Source organism: Rattus norvegicus, chromosome 2, assembly GCF_036323735.1.
Source record: "Rattus norvegicus strain BN/NHsdMcwi chromosome 2, GRCr8, whole genome shotgun sequence".
In the NCBI taxonomy this organism is placed as follows: Eukaryota; Metazoa; Chordata; class Mammalia; order Rodentia; family Muridae; genus Rattus; species Rattus norvegicus.
The window spans coordinates 22,819,211-22,846,767 of NC_086020.1; the positions used below are offsets into that span (position 1 = coordinate 22,819,211).

A 27,557-nucleotide genomic window follows, 5' to 3' on the forward strand; every position below is an offset into this window, starting at 1 on the left:
GCTGAGAGGAGCTGGAGCAGAGGCTGAGAGCAGACACAGAATAAGGTTCCAGGCCAGGAAGAGGATGTGCACAGCTGTCCCTTATGCTCTCTGAAGACAGGGTTTTCTGTCGCTGCTCTTAAACAATCTCATGGACTGCCATGGAGACACAAAAATATCCCTAAGGCCTTTAAAACTGAGACTGAATTCATCTGCAGATAATGTGATTCCACCTTCAAGATACGAAGAGCTTCCAAGGCCTGCTAATTTAGCCAACGCAGTCCACTGAAGACTGCCTCCTATTCTGAGTTTAATAACTGTAACTCAGAATAAAGCCAGAGAAGTTCTGAGCGGAGGTTTGACCACAAACAAAAGACCTATTCAGTAACACAGAAGTTGAGACTTATTATTTAAATGAAGTAGGAAATCTAATAAATAAATACATACAAAAACCTCGGAATCCACAAACAAGTTTCTAATGTTTTCTTTTATGTGTTTAAAGTATAAAAGACAAACGCTATAATGAAAAAAGGGAGCAAAGAACACAATTATTGAGAATATTTAAATAGTAATAGCAAACAATCCTAAGGCCGGCCAGCGCATTAAAATTTACAATTTCTATTCATCTGTAATTTCTTACTCCTCCCTCAAGCTTTGTTTGTTCCTGTCATCCTACAGGAGAAGAGATTTATATCCAGTTCTGATTGCAACATTGATACACATTTCAATTAAAAATATATGTACGATTCAAGATATATTCCACTTAATTTCTCTTTAAAATGTAAATATACATGTAGTTTATAAACAACAGGTAATATTTTGGTAGTATACACATCTCCTGAAAGAGAACCAAACCATTTTAGAGGTTGATAAGAATACAATTACATTGTTGGGTTAGCTCATTTTATTTTCTACTCAATGTTCAATGTACATCAAACCTTACTACCATAGTTTCTGAAGAAAGATTTCTTGTTCTGTTCAGGTCCCTCTTTCCAACACCCTTTTCCTTCTATCTGCAGTAGAGATACAGTGGTATGGAAGGAAATGACAGGACCCGTCCCATGGTCACCAGCACAGTCATCAGCTACATACATTATAAATGGATGGTGACAGCGACTCCTAACAGGCCCCCAGGTTTTGAACACAGTACAAGTGTTCTATTTCTAATCTCTTGAAAGCTAAGTCTTAGGCAAAACTGCTGCCGCAGGGAAGCTAGTGTTTTGAATGCTGCTCTTGGGTTCTGAGCTGCTAAGAAGACAACAGTGAGGATGTGCTGCTGTGGCAAGAGCACAGTGCCCTGGGAGATCCTCAAAGTGCTCTCTCTGCCTCCTCAAAAGGAGCAAAACCAAATGGGGAGAGTCGATCCATTCACTAATCTCATATCATGTACATAAACACTAGCCTAGAATTCCCCCAGAGGATTCCTTCTTCCCACAATGTAGGGTCACTCCAATGGCAACATATTGGTGATGTAAAAGACACCTGTCTCAGTAATGACATCAGAAAACATAGCTGGAGCTATCATAAAAGACAGGTGACAGGAAATTCCTTGACGCTGTCAGGCAAAAGCCCCTTCTGGATAGATGAGAAAGCAAATCAAGCATATGTGCACCACAGAACTCTGTGCGGCTACTCATGGTTTCCCTGCACAGAACTCTGTGCGGCTACTCATGGTTTCCCTGCACAGAACTCTGTGCGGCTCGCTCATGGTTTCCCTGAGCAAGCTGCTGCCTCCAGGCTCATCTTCACTCCCTTCTGCCTCTCACTCAAGGGATGAAGCTGAATGCGGATAGACAACGTCTTTCAGCCACTGACAGGAATTTTAAAGCAATTGCTTCAAGTGCAGAATACCCTATCTGCACTCTTTGTGGGCAATTTATGAATCAAATTTGTTTTAAATGGAAAAATACAGTGGCTTATCACAACCACAGTCTGTCTCCTATTATTAATTTCATATGTAAAATAGAAAAACATAATCAGACAATAGATATAATTCCAAATAATGCTTTGCAGCACAGGTATTTGATACTGATTCCTATAAAATGAAAAAAATAAGTTTAGAAGAATTAACTGATTTTTTCTGTATAGCTTCCTAAATATATAAACTCTCATTTGACTCATTTATATATTTAGTATATATAATATATATATATATGGATATAAAAATAATTGAAAGCTAAAAGAGAAAAACACAAGTATTCCCTTAATATAAAATATAAAAGTCAAAGATAACTGGGTACTAGTTACCTTGCTTTATGTACTTACCTAATTCATTTTATTACTTGTTAAGGACATTTATTAGCCCAAATGCTTGAATTACCCTAGATGCCTAGAACAAATGAAACTCAAGACGGATGATCAAAATGTGAATGCTTCACTCCTTCTTTAAAAGGGGAACAAGAATACCCTTGGCAGGGAAGAGAGAGGCAAAGATTAAAACAGACACAGAAGGAACACCCATTCAGAGCCTGCCCTACATGTGGCCCATACATATACAGCCACCCAATTAGACAAGATGGATGAAGCAAAGAAGTGCAGACCGACAGGAGCCGGATGTAGATCGCTCCTGAGAGACACAGCCAGAATACAGCAAACACAGAGGCGAATGCCAGCAGCAAACCACTGAACTGAGAATAGGACCCCTGTTGAAGGAATCAGAGAAAGAACTGGAAGAGCTTGAAGGGGCTCAAGACCCCTTATGAGCAACAATGCCAAGCAACCAGAGCTTCCAGGGACTAAGCCACTACCTAAAGACTATGGACTGACCCTGGACTCTGACCTCATAGGTAGCAATGAATATCCTAGTAAGAGCACCAGTGGAAGGGGAAGCCCTGGGTCCTGCTAAGACTGAACCCCCAGTGAACTAGATTGTTGGGGGGAGGGCGGCAATGGGGGGAGGGTTGGGAGGGGAACACCGATAAGAAAGGGGAGGGGAGAGGGGGATGTTTGCCCGGAAACCGGGAAAGGGAATAACACTGGAAATGTATATAAGAAATACTCAAGTTAATAAAAAAAAAAGGGTATAGCAGTACATCATTATGAATCAGTTTATCTATATATTCATTTAGCTGAATAAAAAATAAACTTTTCTATAAGCTCAAAAAAAAAAGAAAAGAAAAAAAAAGAAACTGTTTAACATGTACTTCCCCAAGGAGTTCTTACTGTCCATATAGAGCAATCATAATAATTGCCCTAAAAATTCACAGGTACCTTTAAATGGGAACTATGATATTAAGTCTTTACTTTAAAAGAGAGACTTTAAAAATTTACCATATAGCACAATTTGTAACATTATTATATATGCAACACATAATTACTCCAAATACTGTTACATAAAAACTTATATATGCCATGTTTACCTCTGTGGGAATATGTGTTCATGATACAGTTCAAACACATTTTGTGCAATAGAATAATGCCAATTATATACTGTGTGAGGGAACATTATGATTTACATGAAAAATTAATAATCAAAGAGAAATATGTCATTCTTATTCACCATTTAAAAAGCAAGAGGCAAATCACAGAAAATGAAAGACTTTTCAATGTCTTGTTCAGTAGCCACAATTACTTCATCGTTTGAAAATGATTATAGCATGAAATTTCAGTCAGGGAAAATGTCACCAGTAGAGCCAAGGCACACATCATTTGAGGTAGTCCTTATTCACTGACTCCAAACAAGAGCCCACTGGGCTTGTTTACAGGTCACATCTCCCTTGTTAATTATCACGCCTATAAAGTAAGCTAAAGTAATCCTTTCCTTATAAATATCCCTGTTCTTTGCAAGTGCTGGGGACTATGCCGGGCCACCTGTGTGCTAAGCACACATTCAACGGGCAACAGACTCAGACTAATGTTGTTATTAATAGTGAAATAACGCTCTGCGATATTCAACCCCCAATCATTTACTTTCCTGTTTGTCGGCTGTACCAAACACAGAGAGCTAAAATGGTTAATGCCCTCCTAAGGTACAAAACAGCCACTAACAGCTGAGGTTGAATAAAATCGAGTAAAGGACTAGTTAGGAGGGATTTTATAAACGCCTGCTCTACTAACTTCATACATCATTAGTTCCATCTCCAGGAACGGAAGAGCTCAGTGTTTGCTGATGGAAACTCACTGTGTACGCACCGGCCTTGAACGTCAGTCCAATCTCTCAGGAGCCTTTCGTTTTCCTTCTGCAGGTGCTCGTTTTTGGCTTGTTTTTCCGCAATGGTGTCCAGGCAGTAGCAAATGAGTTCTCTGATGACTTCAGTTGGGTTTGTAACTTTGTCTAGGTTGAAGGAACCAAGTCTGAACTAAAAAAGTAAAAATAAAAATAAAAAAGAGAGAAAGAAAAAGAGAGAATGGAAAACATGTTCAGATTGGGAGTTGTGCTGAGATTGAATAATACAGTTTCAACACACTTCCTTCTGAGGGGAAACTGTATGAGACTGAAACTCGACTTACCAAGTACACTACAGTAACGATAAAGGTGGAGCACACCCTAGTTTTCTATTGCATTTCTCATATGAATCAAGAAATAGGTTAAAAGAATGGCTCTCACTTCCTATTTGAAAACAATACACCTGCTCTTTCCTATTCCACACCATGTGTTTATAGACGCTTAAGTGTATGTTAACCCACTCAGAGGAAGGGAATGTGTTACACATGAGAACTTTTAACTCATTATTAATAAGATGAACGGAAGTATCTTACTATAATCATTGGAATAAATCATATATGAGCTACTGATAAAGAAATATTCAATACTGGGAATAGTTAAAACATGAATAGTTGAATTTCCAATAATAGTTAAAAGTAGAATTTTAAGAAACTGACAAACTGTGAAAACTACAATTTTTTATGTAAAGAGTATGATTTGCTAATAGTAATAATAATAATAATAATAATAATAATAATAATAATAATTACCAAATGACAACTTGAATACATTTGCAAGAGGTGACAATCTTAAAATAATTTGAAGAGGGAACTTCAAAATGAAGTATTACAATGCATGTGGTAGTTATGGAACTCAAAGGAGCATACACACTAGTTATCTGTCTATGTCTATCTATCATCTGTCCATCTATCTATCTATCTATCTATCTATCTATCTATCTATCTATCTATCTAAACAAATCAATACCATCTCCACTATGAGTCGCTTGTTTGGGGTTTATTTCCAGTTTTTGCTTCTAGATCACTACTTTCTAGTATGTTAAGTATTTAAGAAAAATATTTCCAAAATGTTTCACTTCTCAGGTTGAAAATTTTGAGACAAAACCACTCACTCAATTTGTAGAAGAGACAAACAAATGAAACCAAGCTATCCAAAACCTATATTCTATATGGCAACGAACTAGTAATTTAGTAACTTCCTTTAATGTAGCATCAGTTAGATATACAACCCTGTAAAGTACATGCCTGTATATAAATGTGTTCAGGGTGGTGGACCAAAAAATAAAATAAATGTGTTCAGCTGAAACATATGGGTAAAAGACGGTTTAACATCATGAAGACTACGTCAAAAGGCTTAAAATATGAATCTTAGATGCAGAGAAACGTGTATCCTCAGTTAATATATAAATAAACATGAATGTTGTGACGGTTGTTTTCAACAGTCAACTGAGCACAATCAGCCAGCACCTGGGAAGAGTGTGTCAAGGATCTAGATGGGACTGGACTGGGATATGTCTAGGGAGATGATCACGACTAAGTCCACTGAGGTGAGCAAAGCCATCCACTGTTGGGGTACCTGAGCAGGGACTCCTCAATAGTAAAAGCCCAAGAGAGAGCCCAGCCCAGCATGTATGCAGGGCATTTCATCACAGCAAGGGAAAACGAAACCAAAACAAATATTTATACTCCCTGAGATTACAAACACATTTTAGAGCATTAAGTGTTACTTTTCCAACCATAAAATATGTGTTTTTAAGCTAAAACTGGTCATAATATTCACTTAATTCTTTATTTTATCTCAACTTTTATTGGCTCTTAAAGTAAAGAGGTATCGGACAAATGCTATTTCCTTGATTTCAATGACTATACCCATTTGAGAGGAACTCATAACTTGGATTAATCAATTTAAGATATATTTAACAAAAACATAGTTGGATAGATTAGAAATTCAGTATGACTAAGTTATTTAACACCACTGTGCCTAATTTAATTACTAATTTTAACTTTTAATCTGAGATCAAGGGCATTTGAAATCCAAGATAAGTCTGTGTAACAAAGATAAAAGATCAATTAAATTTTAATGGCATGAGGAGTATATAAAATGGACATAAGAGGCAGCGGGGGAGGGAATGGAAGGAGGAGTATGGGGAAGGGAACGGGGCTTCAGAATCAGGTGTGGGGAAGGACAGGAGAGATGGCTAGATGGGCATGAAAATGAATGGAAATCTTCAACTGATTTGAAGAGTTGAGGCGGTAGGGGTCATGTCCACCACGAGGCAGAGACCTAGGATAAGCAAAGCGCCCAAGAATCAGTGTGGGTGACCTTAGCTGGGATTCGCTGGGACTCATAGCACTGGGATGTGGAACCTGAAGAGGCCAACCCCTGTTGCCAGGCAGGAACCCCAGCAGAGCAATAGAGACACCAGCCCAGCCACCAAACTTCCCACCAGGAATGTATGCTGTCTACAAGAAATGCAGGCACAGGGAACGAAGCAGAAACCGAGGGAACGGCCAACCAATTACCAGCCCTACTTAAGACCCATCCCATGGGCCAGCACCAATCCCTAGCATGGCTGTCCTTTGAGAAGTTCCACCCAGCAGCTGACTCAAACAGATACAGACACCCACAGCCAAACAGTGGATGGAGCATGGGGACTCATGAAAGAATAAGACATTGCAGGTCTCATGGGGACAGGATCTGCACAGTAAAACCAACAGAATCAACTGACCTGGACCCGAGGGTCTCTTAAGAGGCTGAAACACCAAGCAAAGAACACACAGGGACTGGACCTAGGTCTCCCCACACACATATAGCAAATGTGTACCTTGGTCTAAATGTGGGTCCTGGAGCAGGGACTACCCAAAGCTGTTGCCTGGACTTGAGATATATTCTAGGGGGCTCAGGGAAGAGAAAGCGCCTAGTCTCACAGAGAGCTGACGTGCAAGGTTGGGGGATACCCAGGGTCCTACCCAGAGTAGAAAGGGAGCAGGGGATTGAGGTAGAGGGGGGCCAGGAGGGCGACAGTGAGTGGGAAGTACAGCGAATAAGTAAAAAGATAAAATTAAATTAAAAAAAAGCATATAAACTGGAATTGAATTTGAACATGGACCTTTTGAAGCTTCTCTGAGTGTAAACATCCTGAAAATTAAAGGAGATACAATTAAAAGAAAAAACTAAACTTCCTTCACTTTTAAGCAGATGACACTGTCAACATACCACATATCCACAAGGATACCTGGCTTCCTATGCTTATTACAGCTGTCAGTGTGTTAAAAAAGATGTAAATTTTTAGAGAAGAAAGGTTTTTATCACATGAAACTTTCAAAATGCTGTGTCTAGAAAAGACACCCACACTTTGATCTTGAATAAGGAAATCTGTACTATACTAATGCAGAGATTAGAAAAAGTCCAAGTCCTATACTGTCTGTCTCAAGAGAAAAAGAAAAAATAATACTAAATTATTTTTGTCAAAATAACATTCAAATATTAAGAAATATTTTTAAAATTATATCATATATGAATACAGTGTATTTGACCCAGATTCATCCTTCATTCTCTGAGATCCACCTCTAACATCTATCTCAGCATCGTGTTCTCTTTCTTCAAATGAAAAAAATCTTGCTTTTAATTAATTATACTATTAATAATAATATGTAAGCATCATTTTTTCCTTCAGAGTTAGCAATTCCCTGCAATGGATTGCCTTCACCAGTTTCTGTTGCTCTAAAGTATATACTGTATATTCAGATTCAAGTATCTGAGTATGAAATCCAAAGATAGGATTTCCCATCAGCGTCCATATTATCCTTGTCTGTTTCCTCAACGAGAAGGTTGGTGTTTCACCTGTGCGCAGTGCTCAGCAGGGAAAGAGTTCTTTTTTCATGATCTGCGGCTGCGCACACCATTATAGATTTGGCCAAAAGTTCAGGGTTGGGATTTCATAAAAGCCTCCTCCCCTGGGGCCTGAGAGGAAAATACTCCATTGGTTTAGCTCAACTTCAACCTCATTTTCACAATGACTTTGAGCACAGGAAAACTGGGGAGAAGTCATCTATCTCTCCCTTGCCCCTGTCAGGTCGGAGCAGACCGCAGTGGGGCGAGCTCTCCAGTCTCACCTGCAAACCTGCCATCACTTTTACTGTGCTCCCTGGCAAGGTGCAGGACCTGCTCTCCCAAGGGCTGAGGCTGATGAGGGAGAGACTGCCTGGAGGCCATGTGAGAGGAGAGGTGTGCCTGCTCTTCTTCAACCACAGCACTCAGAAGAACAGGTCCTGTACCTCCCCTGGGCCGCACAATAGAGCTGGCCTTGGAGGCCACGATGCAGGTGAGCGCATCTAGAGGGCGTGAGAGCAGGAGACCCTGCCAGTGGTCTCCTGGGTGAGCTGGTCTGAGGCAGGGCTGGACAGCCAGCCCCAGTAGTATAGGGACAGGAGAGGGAATGGGCTTACCAACTCAGCTCCCGCCTGGACCCAGGTCTAGGGCTGTGAGTAGGAGACCTCCCAATCTGTGACTTGCTGGAGTGTGTATGACAGGGGAGATCCTGCTGATCCTAAGCTGCAGGATCTACATGACACAGGGTAACAACAGGATAGGGGAAAGGAGACCCTGGAAGATTATGTATAGATAGTATAACAGGAGCCCCAGGCCTGGAAACAGACCAAAGAGGCATCCCAGAGAACATTTGCATATGAAGAGGTGTGAACAAAGACACAGGGTTCCATACCTCAGCTTCCAGGAGAAGACTGTTTATTTCTATCTTACTAGAGGAGAGAACATAAAAAAGTACACACAACCTATCCTATATTGTTGCACTAATTTAATTTTTTTTTAGTTGGTCTAGTCCAAGCTGGCAATAAAACCTCTGATCAAATTATGTTTTTAAGGGCCATTATGGCGCATGTCTTTAACCCCAATACCAAGGAAGTAGCAGCAGAAGGATCTCTGAAAGTTCAAGACAGGTCTGGTCTACATAGTGACTTCCAGGAGAGCCAGGACTACACAGTGAGACCTTATACATGTTTACAAGACAGGTCTGGTCTACATAGTGACTTCCAGGAGAGCCAGGACTACACAGTGAGACCTTATACATGTTTACAAGACAGGTCTGGTCTACATAGTGACTTCCAGGAGAGCCAGGACTACACAGTGAGACCTTATACATGTTTACAAGACAGGTCTGGTCTACATAGTGACTTCCAGGAGAGCCAGGACTACACAGTGAGACCTTATACATGTTTACAAGACAGGTCTGGTCTACATAGTGACTTCCAGGAGAGCCAGGACTACACAGTGAGACCTTAACATGTTTACAAGACAGGTCTGGTCTACATAGTGACTTCCAGGAGAGCCAGGACTACACAGTGAGACCTTATACATGTTTACAAGACAGGTCTGGTCTACATAGTGACTTCCAGGAGAGCCAGGACTACACAGTGAGACCTTATACATGTTTACAAGACAGGTCTGGTCTACATAGTGACTTCCAGGAGAGCCAGGACTACACAGTGAGACCTTAACATGTTTACAAGACAGGTCTGGTCTACATAGTGACTTCCAGGAGAGCCAGGACTACACAGTGAGACCTTATACATGTTTACAAGACAGGTCTGGTCTACATAGTGACTTCCAGGAGAGCCAGGACTACACAGTGAGACCTTATACATGTTTACAAGACAGGTCTGGTCTACATAGTGACTTCCAGGAGAGCCAGGACTACACAGTGAGACCTTATACATGTTTACAAGACAGGTCTGGTCTACATAGTGACTTCCAGGAGAGCCAGGACTACACAGTGAGACCTTAACATGTTTACAAGACAGGTCTGGTCTACATAGTGACTTCCAGGAGAGCCAGGACTACACAGTGAGACCTTATACATGTTTACAAGACAGGTCTGGTCTACATAGTGACTTCCAGGAGAGCCAGGACTACACAGTGAGACCTTAACATGTTTACAAGACAGGTCTGGTCTACATAGTGACTTCCAGGAGAGCCAGGACTACGCAGTGAGACCTTATACATGTTTACAAGACAGGTCTGGTCTACATAGTGACTTCCAGGAGAGCCAGGACTACACAGTGAGACCTTATACATGTTTACAAGACAGGTCTGGTCTACATAGTGACTTCCAGGAGAGCCAGGACTACACAGTGAGACCTTATACATGTTTACAAGACAGGTCTGGTCTACATAGTGACTTCCAGGAGAGCCAGGACTACACAGTGAGACCTTATACATGTTTACAAGACAGGTCTGGTCTACATAGTGACTTCCAGGAGAGCCAGGACTACACAGTGAGACCTTATACATGTTTACAAGACAGGTCTGGTCTACATAGTGACTTCCAGGAGAGCCAGGACTACACAGTGAGACCTTAACATGTTTACAAGACAAGTCTGGTCTACATAGTGACTTCCAGGAGAGCCAGGACTACACAGTGAGACCTTAACATGTTTACAAGACAGGTCTGGTCTACATAGTGACTTCCAGGAGAGCCAGGACTACACAGTGAGACCTTATACATGTTTACAAGACAGGTCTGGTCTACATAGTGACTTCCAGGAGAGCCAGGACTACACAGTGAGACCTTATACATGTTTACAAGACAGGTCTGGTCTACATAGTGACTTCCAGGAGAGCCAGGACTACACAGTGAGACCTTATACATGTTTACAAGACAGGTCTGGTCTACATAGTGACTTCCAGGAGAGCCAGGACTACACAGTGAGACCTTATACATGTTTACAAGACAGGTCTGGTCTACATAGTGACTTCCAGGAGAGCCAGGACTACACAGTGAGACCTTATACATGTTTACAAGACAGGTCTGGTCTACATAGTGACTTCCAGGAGAGCCAGGACTACACAGTGAGACCTTATACATGTTTACAAGACAGGTCTGGTCTACATAGTGACTTCCAGGAGAGCCAGGACTACACAGTGAGACCTTATACATGTTTACAAGACAGGTCTGGTCTACATAGTGACTTCCAGGAGAGCCAGGACTACACAGTGAGACCTTAACATGTTTACAAGACAGGTCTGGTCTACATAGTGACTTCCAGGAGAGCCAGGACTACACAGTGAGACCTTATACATGTTTACAAGACAGGTCTGGTCTACATAGTGACTTCCAGGAGAGCCAGGACTACACAGTGAGACCTTATACATGTTTACAAGACAGGTCTGGTCTACATAGTGACTTCCAGGAGAGCCAGGACTACACAGTGAGACCTTATACATGTTTACAGGACAGGTCTGGTCTACATAGTGACTTCCAGGAGAGCCAGGACTACACAGTGAGACCTTATACATGTTTACAAGACAGGTCTGGTCTACATAGTGACTTCCAGGAGAGCCAGGACTACACAGTGAGACCTTAACATGTTTACAAGACAGGTCTGGTCTACATAGTGACTTCCAGGAGAGCCAGGACTACACAGTGAGACCTTATACATGTTTACAAGACAGGTCTGGTCTACATAGTGACTTCCAGGAGAGCCAGGACTACACAGTGAGACCTTATACATGTTTACAAGACAGGTCTGGTCTACATAGTGACTTCCAGGAGAGCCAGGACTACACAGTGAGACCTTATACATGTTTACAAGACAGGTCTGGTCTACATAGTGACTTCCAGGAGAGCCAGGACTACACAGTGAGACCTTAACATGTTTACAAGACAGGTCTGGTCTACATAGTGACTTCCAGGAGAGCCAGGACTACACAGTGAGACCTTAACATGTTTACAAGACAGGTCTGGTCTACATAGTGACTTCCAGGAGAGCCAGGACTACACAGTGAGACCTTATACATGTTTACAAGACAGGTCTGGTCTACATAGTGATAGTGACTTCCAGGAGAGCCAGGACTACACAGTGAGACCTTAACATGTTTACAAGACAGGTCTGGTCTACATAGTGACTTCCAGGAGAGCCAGGACTACACAGTGAGACCTTATACATGTTTACAAGACAGGTCTGGTCTACATAGTGACTTCCAGGAGAGCCAGGACTACACAGTGAGACCTTAACATGTTTACAAGACAGGTCTGGTCTACATAGTGACTTCCAGGAGAGCCAGGACTACACAGTGAGACCTTATACATGTTTACAAGACAGGTCTGGTCTACATAGTGACTTCCAGGAGAGCCAGGACTACACAGTGAGACCTTAACATGTTTACAAGACAGGTCTGGTCTACATAGTGACTTCCAGGAGAGCCAGGACTACACAGTGAGACCTTATACATGTTTACAAGACAGGTCTGGTCTACATAGTGACTTCCAGGAGAGCCAGGACTACACAGTGAGACCTTATACATGTTTACAAGACAGGTCTGGTCTACATAGTGACTTCCAGGAGAGCCAGGACTACACAGTGAGACCTTATACATGTTTACAAGACAGGTCTGGTCTACATAGTGACTTCCAGGAGAGCCAGGACTACACAGTGAGACCTTAACATGTTTACAAGACAGGTCTGGTCTACATAGTGACTTCCAGGAGAGCCAGGACTACACAATGAGACCTTAACATGTTTACAAGACAGGTCTGGTCTACATAGTGACTTCCAGGAGAGCCAGGACTACACAGTGAGACCTTATACATGTTTACAAGACAGGTCTGGTCTACATAGTGACTTCCAGGAGAGCCAGGACTACACAGTGAGACCTTAACATGTTTACAAGACAGGTCTGGTCTACATAGTGACTTCCAGGAGAGCCAGGACTACACAGTGAGACCTTAACATGTTTACAAGACAGGTCTGGTCTACATAGTGACTTCCAGGAGAGCCAGGACTACACAGTGAGACCTTATACATGTTTACAAGACAGGTCTGGTCTACATAGTGACTTCCAGGAGAGCCAGGACTACACAGTGAGACCTTAACATGTTTACAAGACAGGTCTGGTCTACATAGTGACTTCCAGGAGAGCCAGGACTACACAGTGAGACCTTAACATGTTTACAAGACAGGTCTGGTCTACATAGTGACTTCCAGGAGAGCCAAGACTACACAGTGAGACCTTATACATGTTTACAAGACAGGTCTGGTCTACATAGTGACTTCCAGGAGAGCCAGGACTACGCAGTGAGACCTTATACATGTTTACAAGACAGGTCTGGTCTACATAGTGACTTCCAGGAGAGCCAAGATTACACAGTGAGACCTTATACATGTTTACAAGACAGGTCTGGTCTACATAGTGACTTCCAGGAGAGCCAGGACTACACAGTGAGACCTTATACATGTTTACAAGACAGGTCTGGTCTACATAGTGACTTCCAGGAGAGCCAGGACTACACAGTGAGACCTTATACATGTTTACAAGACAGGTCTGGTCTACATAGTGACTTCCAGGAGAGCCAGGACTACACAGTGAGACCTTATACATGTTTACAAGACAGGTCTGGTCTACATAGTGACTTCCAGGAGAGCCAGGACTACACAGTGAGACCTTATACATGTTTACAAGACAGGTCTGGTCTACATAGTGACTTCCAGGAGAGCCAGGACTACACAGTGAGACCTTATACATGTTTACAAGACAGGTCTGGTCTACATAGTGACTTCCAGGAGAGCCAGGACTACACAGTGAGACCTTAACATGTTTACAAGACAGGTCTGGTCTACATAGTGACTTCCAGGAGAGCCAGGACTACACAGTGAGACCTTATACATGGTTACAGGACAGGTCTGGTCTACATAGTGACTTCCAGGAGAGCCAGGACTACACAGTGAGACCTTATACATGTTTACAAGACAGGTCTGGTCTACATAGTGACTTCCAGGAGAGCCAGGACTACACAGTGAGACCTTAACATGTTTACAAGACAGGTCTGGTCTACATAGTGACTTCCAGGAGAGCCAGGACTACACAGTGAGACCTTATACATGTTTACAAGACAGGTCTGGTCTACATAGTGACTTCCAGGAGAGCCAGGACTACACAGTGAGACCTTAACATGTTTACAAGACAGGTCTGGTCTACATAGTGACTTCCAGGAGAGCCAGGACTACACAGTGAGACCTTATACATGTTTACAAGACAGGTCTGGTCTACATAGTGACTTCCAGGAGAGCCAGGACTACACAGTGAGACCTTATACATGTTTACAAGACAGGTCTGGTCTACATAGTGACTTCCAGGAGAGCCAGGACTACACAGTGAGACCTTAACATGTTTACAAGACAGGTCTGGTCTACATAGTGACTTCCAGGAGAGCCAGGACTACACAGTGAGACCTTAACATGTTTACAAGACAGGTCTGGTCTACATAGTGACTTCCAGGAGAGCCAGGACTACACAGTGAGACCTTAACATGTTTACAAGACAGGTCTGGTCTACATAGTGACTTCCAGGAGAGCCAGGACTACACAGTGAGACCTTATACATGTTTACAAGACAGGTCTGGTCTACATAGTGACTTCCAGGAGAGCCAGGACTACACAGTGAGACCTTATACATGTTTACAAGACAGGTCTGGTCTACATAGTGACTTCCAGGAGAGCCAGGACTACACAGTGAGACCTTAACATGTTTACAAGACAGGTCTGGTCTACATAGTGACTTCCAGGAGAGCCAGGACTACACAGTGAGACCTTATACATGTTTACAAGACAGGTCTGGTCTACATAGTGACTTCCAGGAGAGCCAGGACTACACAGTGAGACCTTATACATGTTTACAAGACAGGTCTGGTCTACATAGTGACTTCCAGGAGAGCCAGGACTACACAGTGAGACCTTAACATGTTTACAAGACAGGTCTGGTCTACATAGTGACTTCCAGGAGAGCCAGGACTACACAGTGAGACCTTAACATGTTTACAAGACAGGTCTGGTCTACATAGTGACTTCCAGGAGAGCCAGGACTACACAGTGAGACCTTAACATGTTTACAAGACAGGTCTGGTCTACATAGTGACTTCCAGGAGAGCCAGGACTACACAGTGAGACCTTAACATGTTTACAAGACAGGTCTGGTCTACATAGTGACTTCCAGGAGAGCCAGGACTACACAGTGAGACCTTAACATGTTTACAAGACAGGTCTGGTCTACATAGTGACTTCCAGGAGAGCCAGGACTACACAGTGAGACCTTATACATGTTTACAAGACAGGTCTGGTCTACATAGTGACTTCCAGGAGAGCCAGGACTACACAGTGAGACCTTATACATGTTTACAAGACAGGTCTGGTCTACATAGTGACTTCCAGGATAGCCAGGACTACACAGTGAGACCTTATACATGTTTACAAGACAGGTCTGGTCTACATAGTGACTTCCAGGAGAGCCAGGACTACACAGTGAGACCTTATACATGTTTACAAGACAGGTCTGGTCTACATAGTGACTTCCAGGAGAGCCAGGACTACACAGTGAGACCTTATACATGTTTACAAGACAGGTCTGGTCTACATAGTGACTTCCAGGAGAGCCAGGACTACATAGTGAGACCTTATACATGTTTACAAGCATGAAGGTCCAATGGAAAAATACAACTTTGTACAGGTACACAGATACACATATACACATATATGTAACTTTTGATAGGCCCTAAAGCACATACCTGTAACAACCACACCTATTCTTAACCAAGAAGCCAACTGATGCCCAGGAGTAGCTGGACAAACAAAATACATTCCATGTTTTCTGTGTGCTTTTTGTTTTTGATTTTTTCTTTAGACTAAGAAAGAACATGAATTATGGCAGGCAGGGAGATGGAAAATCTGAGGAAAGTAGGGGCAGGAGAAAAAGTACAATCAGGATAGTGTATGAAAACTTCAAATAATAATTTAAATTTTTTATTATTGTTTCACACCGAGTTTTGATGAGCATATCCCCAACATTTTTTACTTTTATGTCAGTGAAATAAAAAATAAAAATCAGGTACAGTAATTACCAAAACAAAATGAAGTAAATCTTGCTAATTCACATGTAGGTAGTCCTATGCCAAGCACTAGGTTCTAAGCCTGAAACATGCCCTGCTCTTCTCTGCCATCGAGGCTAATAAAATGGCTATTTTAAAGTGCTAAGTATGGTTTGCTTTGGACTTCATTGATTTGCAATGCTTCTATACTAATGAGTCCTTTGCTGTGTGACTTACAAACAACAGTCAACCACTCGGTTCCAGGACTACTCTTAGACACCAAGCAGCGTATATCAGAGTGTGTGTGCATGACACATGTTCTTAACATCATCCCCAATTGTTACAAGACTCAACCAAATATAAAAGGGTGGAAGAAGACGGTGTGCTCTATTAATTAGAGAAAAAGGATTAATTCAGATGAAATGTTTTCCATTCTTTTCAGCTCTGGGTTGGCGGCATCCATGAAGGTTAGGCCCATGCACTGGGATGCCAACCTGCAGTAGGATTTGATTGGATTAGGAGAATATCAGGTCTTTAGTGAGGTGTAGGATTGAGGACATAAATGAGGATGCTTAGAGACAATTAACTGAGGAAGGAGGACTCTCTGTCAAGCACCACCCTGGAGAACAAGAGTGAATAAAAGTGGTGAGAGGACAGAGAGGTCAGTGAGAGACGTGAGAGGCAGCAATGAGCTGCTTTGTACCTGGCACAGCCAAAAGCTGGGCAAAAGCAACAAGCATCTCCAGTGAGTCCCGATGAGGAAACAAAGTAAGATTTTAAGACACAAGAAAGGAGGCATGGCCACAGTTACTTTTCATGCCACAGTCACCAAATACCCAGAAAGAAACACCTGATGTCAGGAAGGCTTTGTTTTTATTCACGGATATATATAGAGGGCTGTAATGATTTCCTCCATTCTTAATGAAACATTAGGTTTTGTAACTTGTTAGTCATATTTAATGAAAGTCATAAATTCCCAAGCAAACCTTTACAAGGAGCAATGGTTTACTTCAGTTCACAATTTCAGAGGCTTGAGTCTCTGGTCATTGACTCCATTGCTTCCTAGTCTGAGACTCCACAGCACCTCCCCAGCTTCTTGGTCTACAGTAAAACAGCTCATCATGGTGGAGAGCATGGGTGGAGTTTTGCTGCCAGAATGGACAGGAGCAGATAGCTTGAGACAAGATACATGTTCCACGGTATGGTTGCCAATTTCCTACTTCCTCCTATCAGGGACCTACTCTCTGCCACTGACCAACAAGGCCACCATATCATAAACACACAAGGGCGCTAATGGTAGATTAAACCAAAGCCCACAGAGTGGATCATTTTCCAAAAGTATTATAGCTAACAAGCAAGCTGTCCTGTGGCCTGCATTTCCTTGTCACACTATAACTGAGTAATCATCAGTGTAGGCTCATACCTGTAATGCCATACAGGGAAGGCTGAGGCCAGGAAACTGTTAAATTTCTATGACTTCCACAGCATCTTGGTTAGAGAGTAAATTCAGGTCTGCTCGGATGAAAAATAAGGCACTGTTTCAAAGCAAACAATTATTTTTATGTCCTTAGTTAACTTGGCCATTCCTTATTTCTGACTCACAGTGTCCCACAACACTATAGAAGGTTTGTGAGAATAGACATGGGTGCAACAGTCTCCTCACTCTTACGATGGTGGTAATGTCAAAACGACTGTATGCTATGTGGCCAATGTAAGGATTTCTACTCTCCAAGGCCTACTGTAATGGGGTCCTGAATAATCTCCTGTAGACTCTGTGTTCTGAACATCATGTGGGTATATTTTACTAGAGATTCAAGAGCAGCATCAAAGGATTTCTCAGTATTTTATAATTGCCTATAAAAGAACAGGAACCTAAATAAACAACAAATGTGCATGCGCGCGCGCACACACACACACACACACACACACACACACACACACATACACACACACACACACACACGCACGCACCCTGTGAGGACAGGGTGTGAATGCTTACTTTCCTTACTCAGAATTTGATATGCCTTTTTAACAAGGTTGATTACTTTAACACAGTAGCCTTCCAGAGTGACAGATAATACCAGAGGAAAAACCTCCCAGGAATGCAATCACTGCTTCTGGTGCTTCTGGTGCAAAGGTTCTCTTTCTCACAGAAGCTGTGAAACAGCAAACACTGGGCAAAAGTTATGTAATGTATTGAAATACCAAATTATGAGGTATTTCAAGAGTATAACTTTACAGTGCATAGTATACAATGCCAATGACCATTTTTTTCTCTGAAATCAACTAGTTTACTCTGTTAAAGAACAATTTTTCTAGTAATGATATTTTCTAGAAAAAAAGTTTATACAGTATAACACACACACACAGACACAAACACACACACACACACACACTATAAAAATTTGGCTCCTCCCTATATAAAACTAAAACATGAACTGTGCCACTGTCAGGATTGAACTACATTTACTTGATAAAAGCACATAAATATTAGACGCCACTGCACAGATAGTACAAACTTTTCAGAAACAAAATATTTACATTGGAATTACCTAAGGGCAGTTTAAAAACTAGTGCTCTTAATTGTCACATGCCCTAGGTCACCTAGAGACAGAGGAAAGAAAACAAATGAACACCTTGGCAGACACAGACATTTCAACAAACACCTTCCTTTTGACAAGGTTGAGAAAATTACGGAGCATAATAAATGGTGACCATGTAGTTAATGGAGTTCTCTTGCCAAGAATATCTTTGGAAAGGCTGGCTCTTAGATGCTGCAGTTCTGGAAACGCTAAACTGCACTTAACGAGTCTCCTGCTGTAATTATAAACTTTGGGATTAAATAAAAACTACAAACAAAACAACCAAAACCAGTCACACCTGTTTCCAGTGCTGGGCAAAGGAAAGAAATAGACATGGAATGGTATTCAAGGAAGGTGACATCCATGATTACGTGGCTTTTGCCACGGGGCCCAGTCTAATCCACAGAGAACGCTAGACCTCAAGTTGAATATCATTTCCTGCCTGCAAGAGCCAAAGCATGGCGTGTACACTCACACAGAAACAGTCATTGCCAAAGAAACAGAGACACACAGGTGCACAAACAAGAGAAGGAGATGGGAATGGAGCAGAATTGACTGAGGCAGGGCTGTAAGGATTTGATCGGATTTAATCTTATATCTTCATAGACGGGTATAAGGGAAACCCAAGGGACTTCAATACAATTGAGAGTTCCTACACAAGGTGTAAAACTGACATAGTGCAGTCAGCCAAAAAGAAACAAAATAGAGGCTTATGGAATTTTAAGGGTAATTATAAGAATGAGCTGATTATTTCAAATTGTAATTTTAAAAGCATAATCTTGAACCAAAGTAAATCCTATTAGAAGAGAATTCATATGAACATAATTACTAAATTTCGGAACACTTGGAACAAAAAGTATACTCTAAAAACTCCCAGAGAAATGAAACGGGTTACATGTGAAGGATCAGGATTAGAACGACACTTGGTTTCTTCTGTAAGGATGGGTAATAGAAAGCACTAACTATCCTGACAAGAAGCTATATGACGCTATGAAGCTATATGTCATAACGAAGTAAGACACTTGTCTTTGTGTATACAGGCAACCGTAGCAAAATACTTCAAACTACTAATTTATAAGCAAGAGACACATTGCTCATACTGCTAAGAAGTCTACACTGAAGGACCAGCACGTTCAGTGGCAAGGGCTTTACCTCACAAAAGACAGCTTTCAACTGAGTCCTCAAATGGTGACAAGATAGCCAACTAACAGATCTTTCCGGCTCCTCTGTTTAGGGCATTAATTCCACCCCTGAAGACATATTTTAGGCCTGATTTAATACTACCATATTAGCGATCAAAAACTAACATTGAAATTTGACAGAATAAAACCATTCAGATTACAGAAATAGAAAATGAAAACAACATGAATTCAGTACAAAAAAAATGAATCTTCAAAATGATGGTTAATTTGTATATATGAATTAAATTCTTTTATTAAGCACCTTCAGTTTCTTGTACTGTTTTACAATAATAACTTTTAGTGGCAATTTAATAATTTAGCCCTAGGCTTATTTGGGTGTTAGATCATTCGATCATTCTGCATATTCTTTTAAAAATTGTAACATGAAAATACATGAAGAATTTAACATAGTGTTTTTTCATGTAGAAGTAAATATGAGTTCATTTTCACTGAGGGAAAAAAAAACAGTTGGCTCTTGTTCTATGTTGGTTAGGAGAAAGAAGTTTCATCTGCCATTTCATATGGACTTCAATGTGCACAGGCGGATATTGTGTGTTGAGTCGACATGGAGTGTGTTGGTTATCACTCGGCTCATTACCAACCCTCTGCATTCTACTCACTACTGTAGAAATGGCTCCCACATTCTCTATTTCCCTCAAACCAGTGTTACTTGGCTTTAGTTGTGGTAATATAACAAATTCTAACCACACGCTTAACAACCACCTCAACAGTGACTCCTTCCAATTGTAATCAAGCTAAACACCAGACTTCAGAGATCTCCAAATGAGGAAATGGGCTGCTGGGGAAACGGCACGAGTGTACCGGTAACCACCAGTTCTCTTGGGACAAATCTCACTGCTGCTGATAAGCTTGCTTCAGACATTGCTCTCCCTCACCAACCTCCTACTGCTTTTCTATGTTAGTGACAAGACTTTGCCTCTAATTTCCGATGCCTCAGATTTCTGCCTCACACACTCCTCTGTAAACTTTATTAATTAAAGACTGATACTATGCTTTTCCTTTCCAGCTTCTTTTCTTAAATAACCCATCACCTCAGCTGCTCCATTTACATCTCATAAATTCCCTTTACCAGAGGTAAGTGGACATTGTTAGACCAGCCTTATTCTTACACAGCCATTAATATGACTTGAGTCTCTCATGTTCTCTATGAATAATGCAAACAGAAAGACAGTCTGTGGTTGTAGTAAATTCCTACAGAGTGTATCCACAGAAGCTATCCCACCCTAGCCATACTATTTTTTTTTTGTTATTTTTGCCATAAGAATTATAGCAAACAAAATTTAGTAACAAACAGAGGGAAGAAGTTAAGTTCATGCTTAAAAACAGAATATAGTAAACATGTAACCAATTTAAGTCTCATCACACCTTAACCTCACGGGTTCTCTAGTAACTTATCCCTCCAAAATATTCTGCTGAATTGTACCCCACCCCTCATACTTTCAAGATAAGTTTCTGCCCTACCCCATCCTCTACATTCTCCACTGAAACAGTCTGAGCAAAGTACATGAGGAACCCTACAGTTCAAAGCAGATGGCATGTCACCATGTTTGTTTTATGTGCATTGCCTTGGCTGCAGTGACACCTCACTAGCCTGGTATTTATCCTGCACTGCTCCTTATCAGTGCCCCTTGAAGACTGCTATTTTGGGATCAGTCTTTAATGGCTGCCTGTGTTCTTGTTTTCAACTCCTCTTCTTCCTCTCTATTCTCTGTCAGGGATCCTTCTGGCAGCACACTGAGAACTGCCAAATCTGTATCATGAGGTTAGATCATCGGAGTGTTTCCATTCATATGTCCCAGAGCATGCACAAATTGATATCTGAAACTGAACTGTCCATCACCCCAGAAACCTACTGCTCCTCTGGCAACCAAAAACCTCTGGCCAAAAAAGAACCCAAATTAGTCTGTAGTGTACCCTTCTTCTGTTATCTGTTACTGCAAGTTTTCAATCATGTATGTTTGTCAATCCTACATCCTACGGACTTCAAGTCTCTGTGTTTCCCTCTATCTCAGTGGCCTCGCTTAGGGTCATTTCTAGTCCAGGCCATGTGCAGGACTGGGACCACAGTCTAACTGTTCTTCCTGTCACTCTCAGTTCTTTGCTTGTCTCTACCTTTTCGAGCTTGTTTCAAATCAGACTGCTGATTCTGACGTGAGCGTCTAAAGCCTTTTCCTGCCTGAGTGGTAAGGCTTCAGTGGCTGTTGTCTGCTTACCTTCTGTGCTTCACTCACTGTTCCCAAGTGCACGACTATCTGCAGGCCTCGGAACTACCACATACTCAGATTGTTTTCTCGTGCTCCGTGCTGGACGGACAGTTCTCTAATCCTTGCAAATTATTTTTATTCTAGGGTTCCAATGACTCTGAATATAAAGAAAAGCTATCTGCAGTGACAGGTCCACTAGGGCTGAATAAAACGTATTTCTTATGTTTTCAATGTCCTTCACACAGTGAAGCATGATAAATATCTTTTACAAACCAAAAATCAATGAAGAAAGGTGTGTAACATCACACGGATGATTTACGGCATTACTATTCAATGGACCTGAGAGCAGTGTAATGGCATATCCTTCCCCAGGGCGGAGGTGAGTGATAAATACTACGACGCACACCCTCTCAACACGTCATTTCTGAGGCAGGAAAGTCCCTCTTCTCTATCTCTGGGTCCATTTGTACGGGAGGAATGGTTTGTGTACCTTTGCATCTGCTTAAGCTCTGTATGATTGTTAAAGCCGCCATCGAGTGCTCTTTCATAGTGAGAAGACAACAATTAACTCTCACAGAAAGCAGAAACACTTGCAGATTTAACATTCAAATCCCAACCCATCTTTCATGAAAACAATATTACAAACAAGGCTTGAAATAGCATGCTAGAGTAAAACTATTACAATTGAGACACACACACACACATATATAAAGATATATATTGTTATAAGTTAGACTAAACAAGGAAGACAGCATATATAACCAAAGTATCCACGGACAGTGAGTTCCACATAACCTTGGCTTCTGTCTTTTGAAACTTTAAGAAAACCTTCCACAGCCTCCATATAATATTATGTTTCCATAATCATCTTGCATTCTCTTTCTTCTACTTCCCCTTCTTTTTGTTCTTCCTTCCTTCCTTCCTTCCTTTCTTTCTTTCTTTCTTTCTTTCTTTCTTTCTTTCTTTCTTTCTTTCTTCTTTACTTCTTTATTTTTTTCCTTCTTTCTCTTCTTACATAAGCAATTTATTAAAAGAATGATCCGAGAACCCCTGCTCACAGACAGCAACCGCATCAACCTGCATCTTGCATGTGCTGTCTGAAAAGATGGGGATGACATGTTCAGTCCTTACTGATCGATGAAAATCTCTGAAGGCCAACTGTGCTCCAAGTCCAGGGTTCTTGGTCCACCTTGCTCTTTTAGCCCAGCATTTGATATGTTGAGTAGTGACCAACCTGGGCAACCAACATGGCAGTGTATGGACAGGATTCATCATGATAAGCCTTTACCTTCCTTCCACCATTTAATTCCCGCCAGAAAGACTGATGACATGGATAAACATATCACTGAAGAATGTAAAGATATGGCAAGGAACACAAACATTCTCTCCTAAAGCTAGTTGAGGTCCAAGGCCTCTTATTCTTCATTTTTTCCTTCTACTTGGCAGGTTCCTACAATACCACATGGAATTATTAGTGGGTTTGGTTCTTTGTTTTGTTTTACAATAATAAATTTCCATGAAAGATGCCTAAATTCTTTAACAATATACTACTAGTACGACAATGTGGTTATTGGTTAGATAAAAGTTAAAGAATTTGCACTTAAGTCATTGATCAGTCATTAAAAATGATGAATGCATATTATATTTAAAACTAATCAACTAATAAAGCTATGGTGATATCATTAGTTCACTTTCAAACAGCAAGCTTTTGTGATTAGTAATATTTACATATTTTGAAATCCATTGATATATAAATTATAAAATGTGTATATATATATATAAATGTGTATATATATCCAAATATTTTTATTAATGAAGGACAGAAAAATCTATAATTTTTATTTAATTAAGTTTGAATATAAGAAGCAGAAATAGAAAGAAAGTAGGAAAAAATCTAAAAAGTGTACTGCTATCACTACCATGGACTTTTTATTAAGAAATATCTGTTTCATTGGGAAAAGATCTTTACCAATCCTACAACAGATAGAGGCCTTATATCCAAAATATACAAAGAACTCAAGAAGTGAAACCGCAGGGAGACAAATAACCCTATTAAAAAATGGGGTTCAGAGCTAAACAAAGAATTCACAGCTGAGGAATGCCGAATGGCTGAGAAACACCTAAAGAAATGTTTAACATCTTTAGTCATAAGGGAAATGCAAATCAAAACAACTCGGAGATTTCACCTCACACTAGAGAGAATGGCTAAGATCAAAAACTCAGGTGACAGCAAATGCTGGTGAGGATGTGGGGAAAGAGGAACACTCCTCCATTGTTGGTGGGATTGCAGACTGGTACAACCATTCTGGAAATCAGTCTGGAGGTTCCTCAGAAAATTGGACATTGAACTACCTGAGGACCCAGCTATACTCTCTTGGGCATATACCCAAAAGATGCCCCAACATATAACAAAGACACATGTTCCACTATGTTCATAGCAGCCTTATTTATAATAGCCAGAAGCTAGAAAGAACCCAGATGCCCTTCAACAGAGGAATGGATCCAGAAAATGTGGTCCATCTACACAATGGAATATTACTCAGCTATCAAAAACAATGACTTTATGAAATGCCTAGGCAAGTGGATGGAACTGGAAAATATCATCCTAAGTGAGGTAACCTAATCACAGAAAAACACACATGGTATGCACTCATTGATAAGTGGCCCAAATGCTTGAATTACCCTAAATGCACAGAACACATGAAAGTCAAGAAGGATGAACAAAATGTGAATGCTTCACTCCTTTAAAAGGGGAACAAGAATACCCTTGGGAGGGAATAGGAAGGAAAAGTTTAGAACAGAGGCAGAAGGAACACCCATCCAGAGCCTGCCCTACATGTGGCTCATACATATACAGCCACCAAACTACATAAGATAGATGAAGCAAAGAAGTGCAGGCTGACAGGAATCAGATGTAGATCTCTCCTGAGAGACACACCCAGAATACAGCAAATACATAGGTGAATGCCAGCAGCAATCCACTGAACTGAGAACGGGACCCCCATTAAAGGAATCAGAGAAAGGATTGCAAGAGCTTGAAGGAGCTCGAGACCCCATATGAACAACAATAACAATGCCAACCAACCAGAGCTTCCAGGGACTAAGCCACTACCCAAAGACTAGACACAGACTTACCCTGGGCTCCAACCTCATAGGTAGCAATGAATGGCCTAGTAAGAGCACCAGTGGAAGGGGAAGCCCTTGGTCCTGCCAAGACTGAACCCCCAGTAAACGTGATTGTTGGGGGGAGCGTGGTAATGGGAAGAGGATGGGAAGGGGAAGCCAATATAGAAGAGGAGGGGTAGGGCTTAGGGGGATGTTGGCCCGGAAACCGGGAAGGGGAAAAACAATTGAAATGTAAATAAGAAATACTCAAGTTAATATAAAAAAAGAAGTATGTGTTTCTATATTGTGGAATAGTTTGAAGAGTATTGGTATTAGGCATTCTTTGAAGGTCTGATAGACATCTACACTAAACCCATCTGGTCCTAGCCTTTTTGTGGTTGGGAGACTTTTAATGACTGCTTCTATTTCTTTAGGAGTTATGGTACTGTGTAAATGGTTTATCCAATCCTGATTGAATTTTGGTACCAGGTATCTGTCTGAAATGGAAATGTGCATTTCATCTAGATTTTCCAGTTTTTTTTTAAATATAGACTTTTGTAATAGGATTTGATAGTTTTTTTAATTTCCTCAGTTTCTGTTATGTCTCCCTTTTCATTTTTGATTTTATTAATTTGGATACTGTCTCTGTGTCCTCTGGTTAGTCTGGCTAAGGGTTTATCTACTTTGTTGATTTTCTTAAAGAACCAGCTCCTGGTTTTGTTGATTCTTTGTATAATTCTCTTTGTTTCTACTTGGTTGATTTCAACCCTGAGTTTGATTATTTCCTGCCATCTACTCCCCTTGGGTGTATTTGCTTCTTTTTGTTCTAGAGCTTTCAGGTGCTCTGTCAAGCTGCTAGTGTATGTTCTCCCCACTCAGAGCTATGAGCTTTCCTTTTAGCGCTCCTATCATTGTGTGCCGCAAGTTTTGGTATGTTTTGATTTCATTTTCATTAAATTCTATAAAGTCTTTAATTTCTTTCTTTATTTCTTCCTTGACCAAATTATCATTGAGTAGAACATTGTGCAGTTTCCATGTGTATGTGGGCTTTCTGTTGTTCCTGTTGTTATTAAAGACCGGCCTTAAATATCCAATAAAGGAAAAATATATATTACATAAATTTTCTAGTTAAAAATAAATAAAAAGAAGTATCTGTGTAGAGAAAAAATTCTGACATTGAGGTTACAGTAATAAATTCAATTTTGGGGTACTTGTTCTAATACTAAAGAGGTACAGAGAAAATATGCTACAATATAGTAAGTTTTTATGAAATCCTGCATGAAAACTCAAATTTAATTCCACATGCTTTTTTTGTTCTCACTGTGTATATGAAAAATACAATGTACGGAAGAATTTTAATCCAGCAAGGTAGCTGATCTGTCATGGGGTCATATCCTAATATATGATCTAAACAAGATGCAGGCACATCCTGGATTATAGTATGAGCTTGCTGGAATACAGAAATGCCTTTAGTAATCCCAAACAATGAAGCTATAATTAGTTTGTAAAAGGATGCAGCCATGTTTGAAAGTGATGTCTAATTGAAGGGTAGACAAAGTAATGAATCAGAGAAAGATTTGACAGAATGAGTCAGAGATAGGATATACCCTACTCTCATGAAAACAGCACAGAAAAGAAAGGATACTTAAGAGAATAACACAAGAAAGATAGGCAACCTAAGAGACCAATGCAGAGGAAGAGGGATAGAAGAGGAAGGGGAGAGAGGGAGAGGGAGAAGGCAGAGTTTTACAGAGACACTTTTATAGCCACAGGTTCCAGGCAAACATTCTAGGCCTAGCTTATGGAGGTAAGAAGCTTCCAGGCCTAGCCCTAGGATAGTGAGACAGAAACATGCTGGGCCAACCCATGCATTCATAAAACTTGGGTATGGCTCTCATCACAACAACTAAGGAAATAAAAGCAACATTTATAACAAGCAACAGTACGTTAAGATGGATTGCACAGAATGTCTGCTTCATATAAGTGAACTAAGAGCAGCAATATATCATATGGGCCACAATATTAGAAAATTCATATCAGAAAACTATTACAAACCATGATTATAACATTGTCACAATGACTTTTCAAATTTCAAAAGCTCAAAGTATAAATGTGGCCAGACAAAATATTAAAATATTGCAATGCTAAGATCTGTGTTTACAATGAAAGAATGTGCCTACTGTATGAAATACCAAGTGTTGTGTGGTAACTATGCAAAACAGTCATTTTACATAGAACAGCTTCTTGCTGTTAGCAAATATTAAAACCAGAAATTCAGTTTCAGTGACATCCAAAAGAAATCAACTGTTTTGGCATGCGATCATCCCACTTCTGTGGACTGTTTTTTAGGAAGCACTGTCAAATGAGAACACTCACTCATTGCCAAAAATCTGTTCAAAGAGAAAAGCAGTCATTGTATTTTGGCAACTTCATGATCGCAATTCA

General features: G+C 40.8%; 1 protein-coding gene across 12 annotated transcripts in view; it reads right to left on the reverse strand.

Annotated features, from left to right (window-relative positions):
* The window catches only part of Xrcc4 (X-ray repair cross complementing 4), a 246,424-nt gene that overhangs the window by 132,705 nt on the left and 86,162 nt on the right, over positions 1-27,557 (reverse strand). For 9 of the 12 annotated variants that reach the window (XM_008760636.3, NM_001006999.1, XM_006231751.4 and 6 more), the window contains exon 4: positions 4,111-4,277. In XM_008760636.3, the coding sequence (XP_008758858.1) occupies positions 4,111-4,277 (167 nt within the window). Of the gene's footprint in view, positions 1-4,099; positions 4,278-27,557 lie in introns of all 12 variants that reach the window. The other 3 variants (XM_063281713.1, XM_063281712.1, XM_063281714.1) reach the window with 1 other exon arrangement.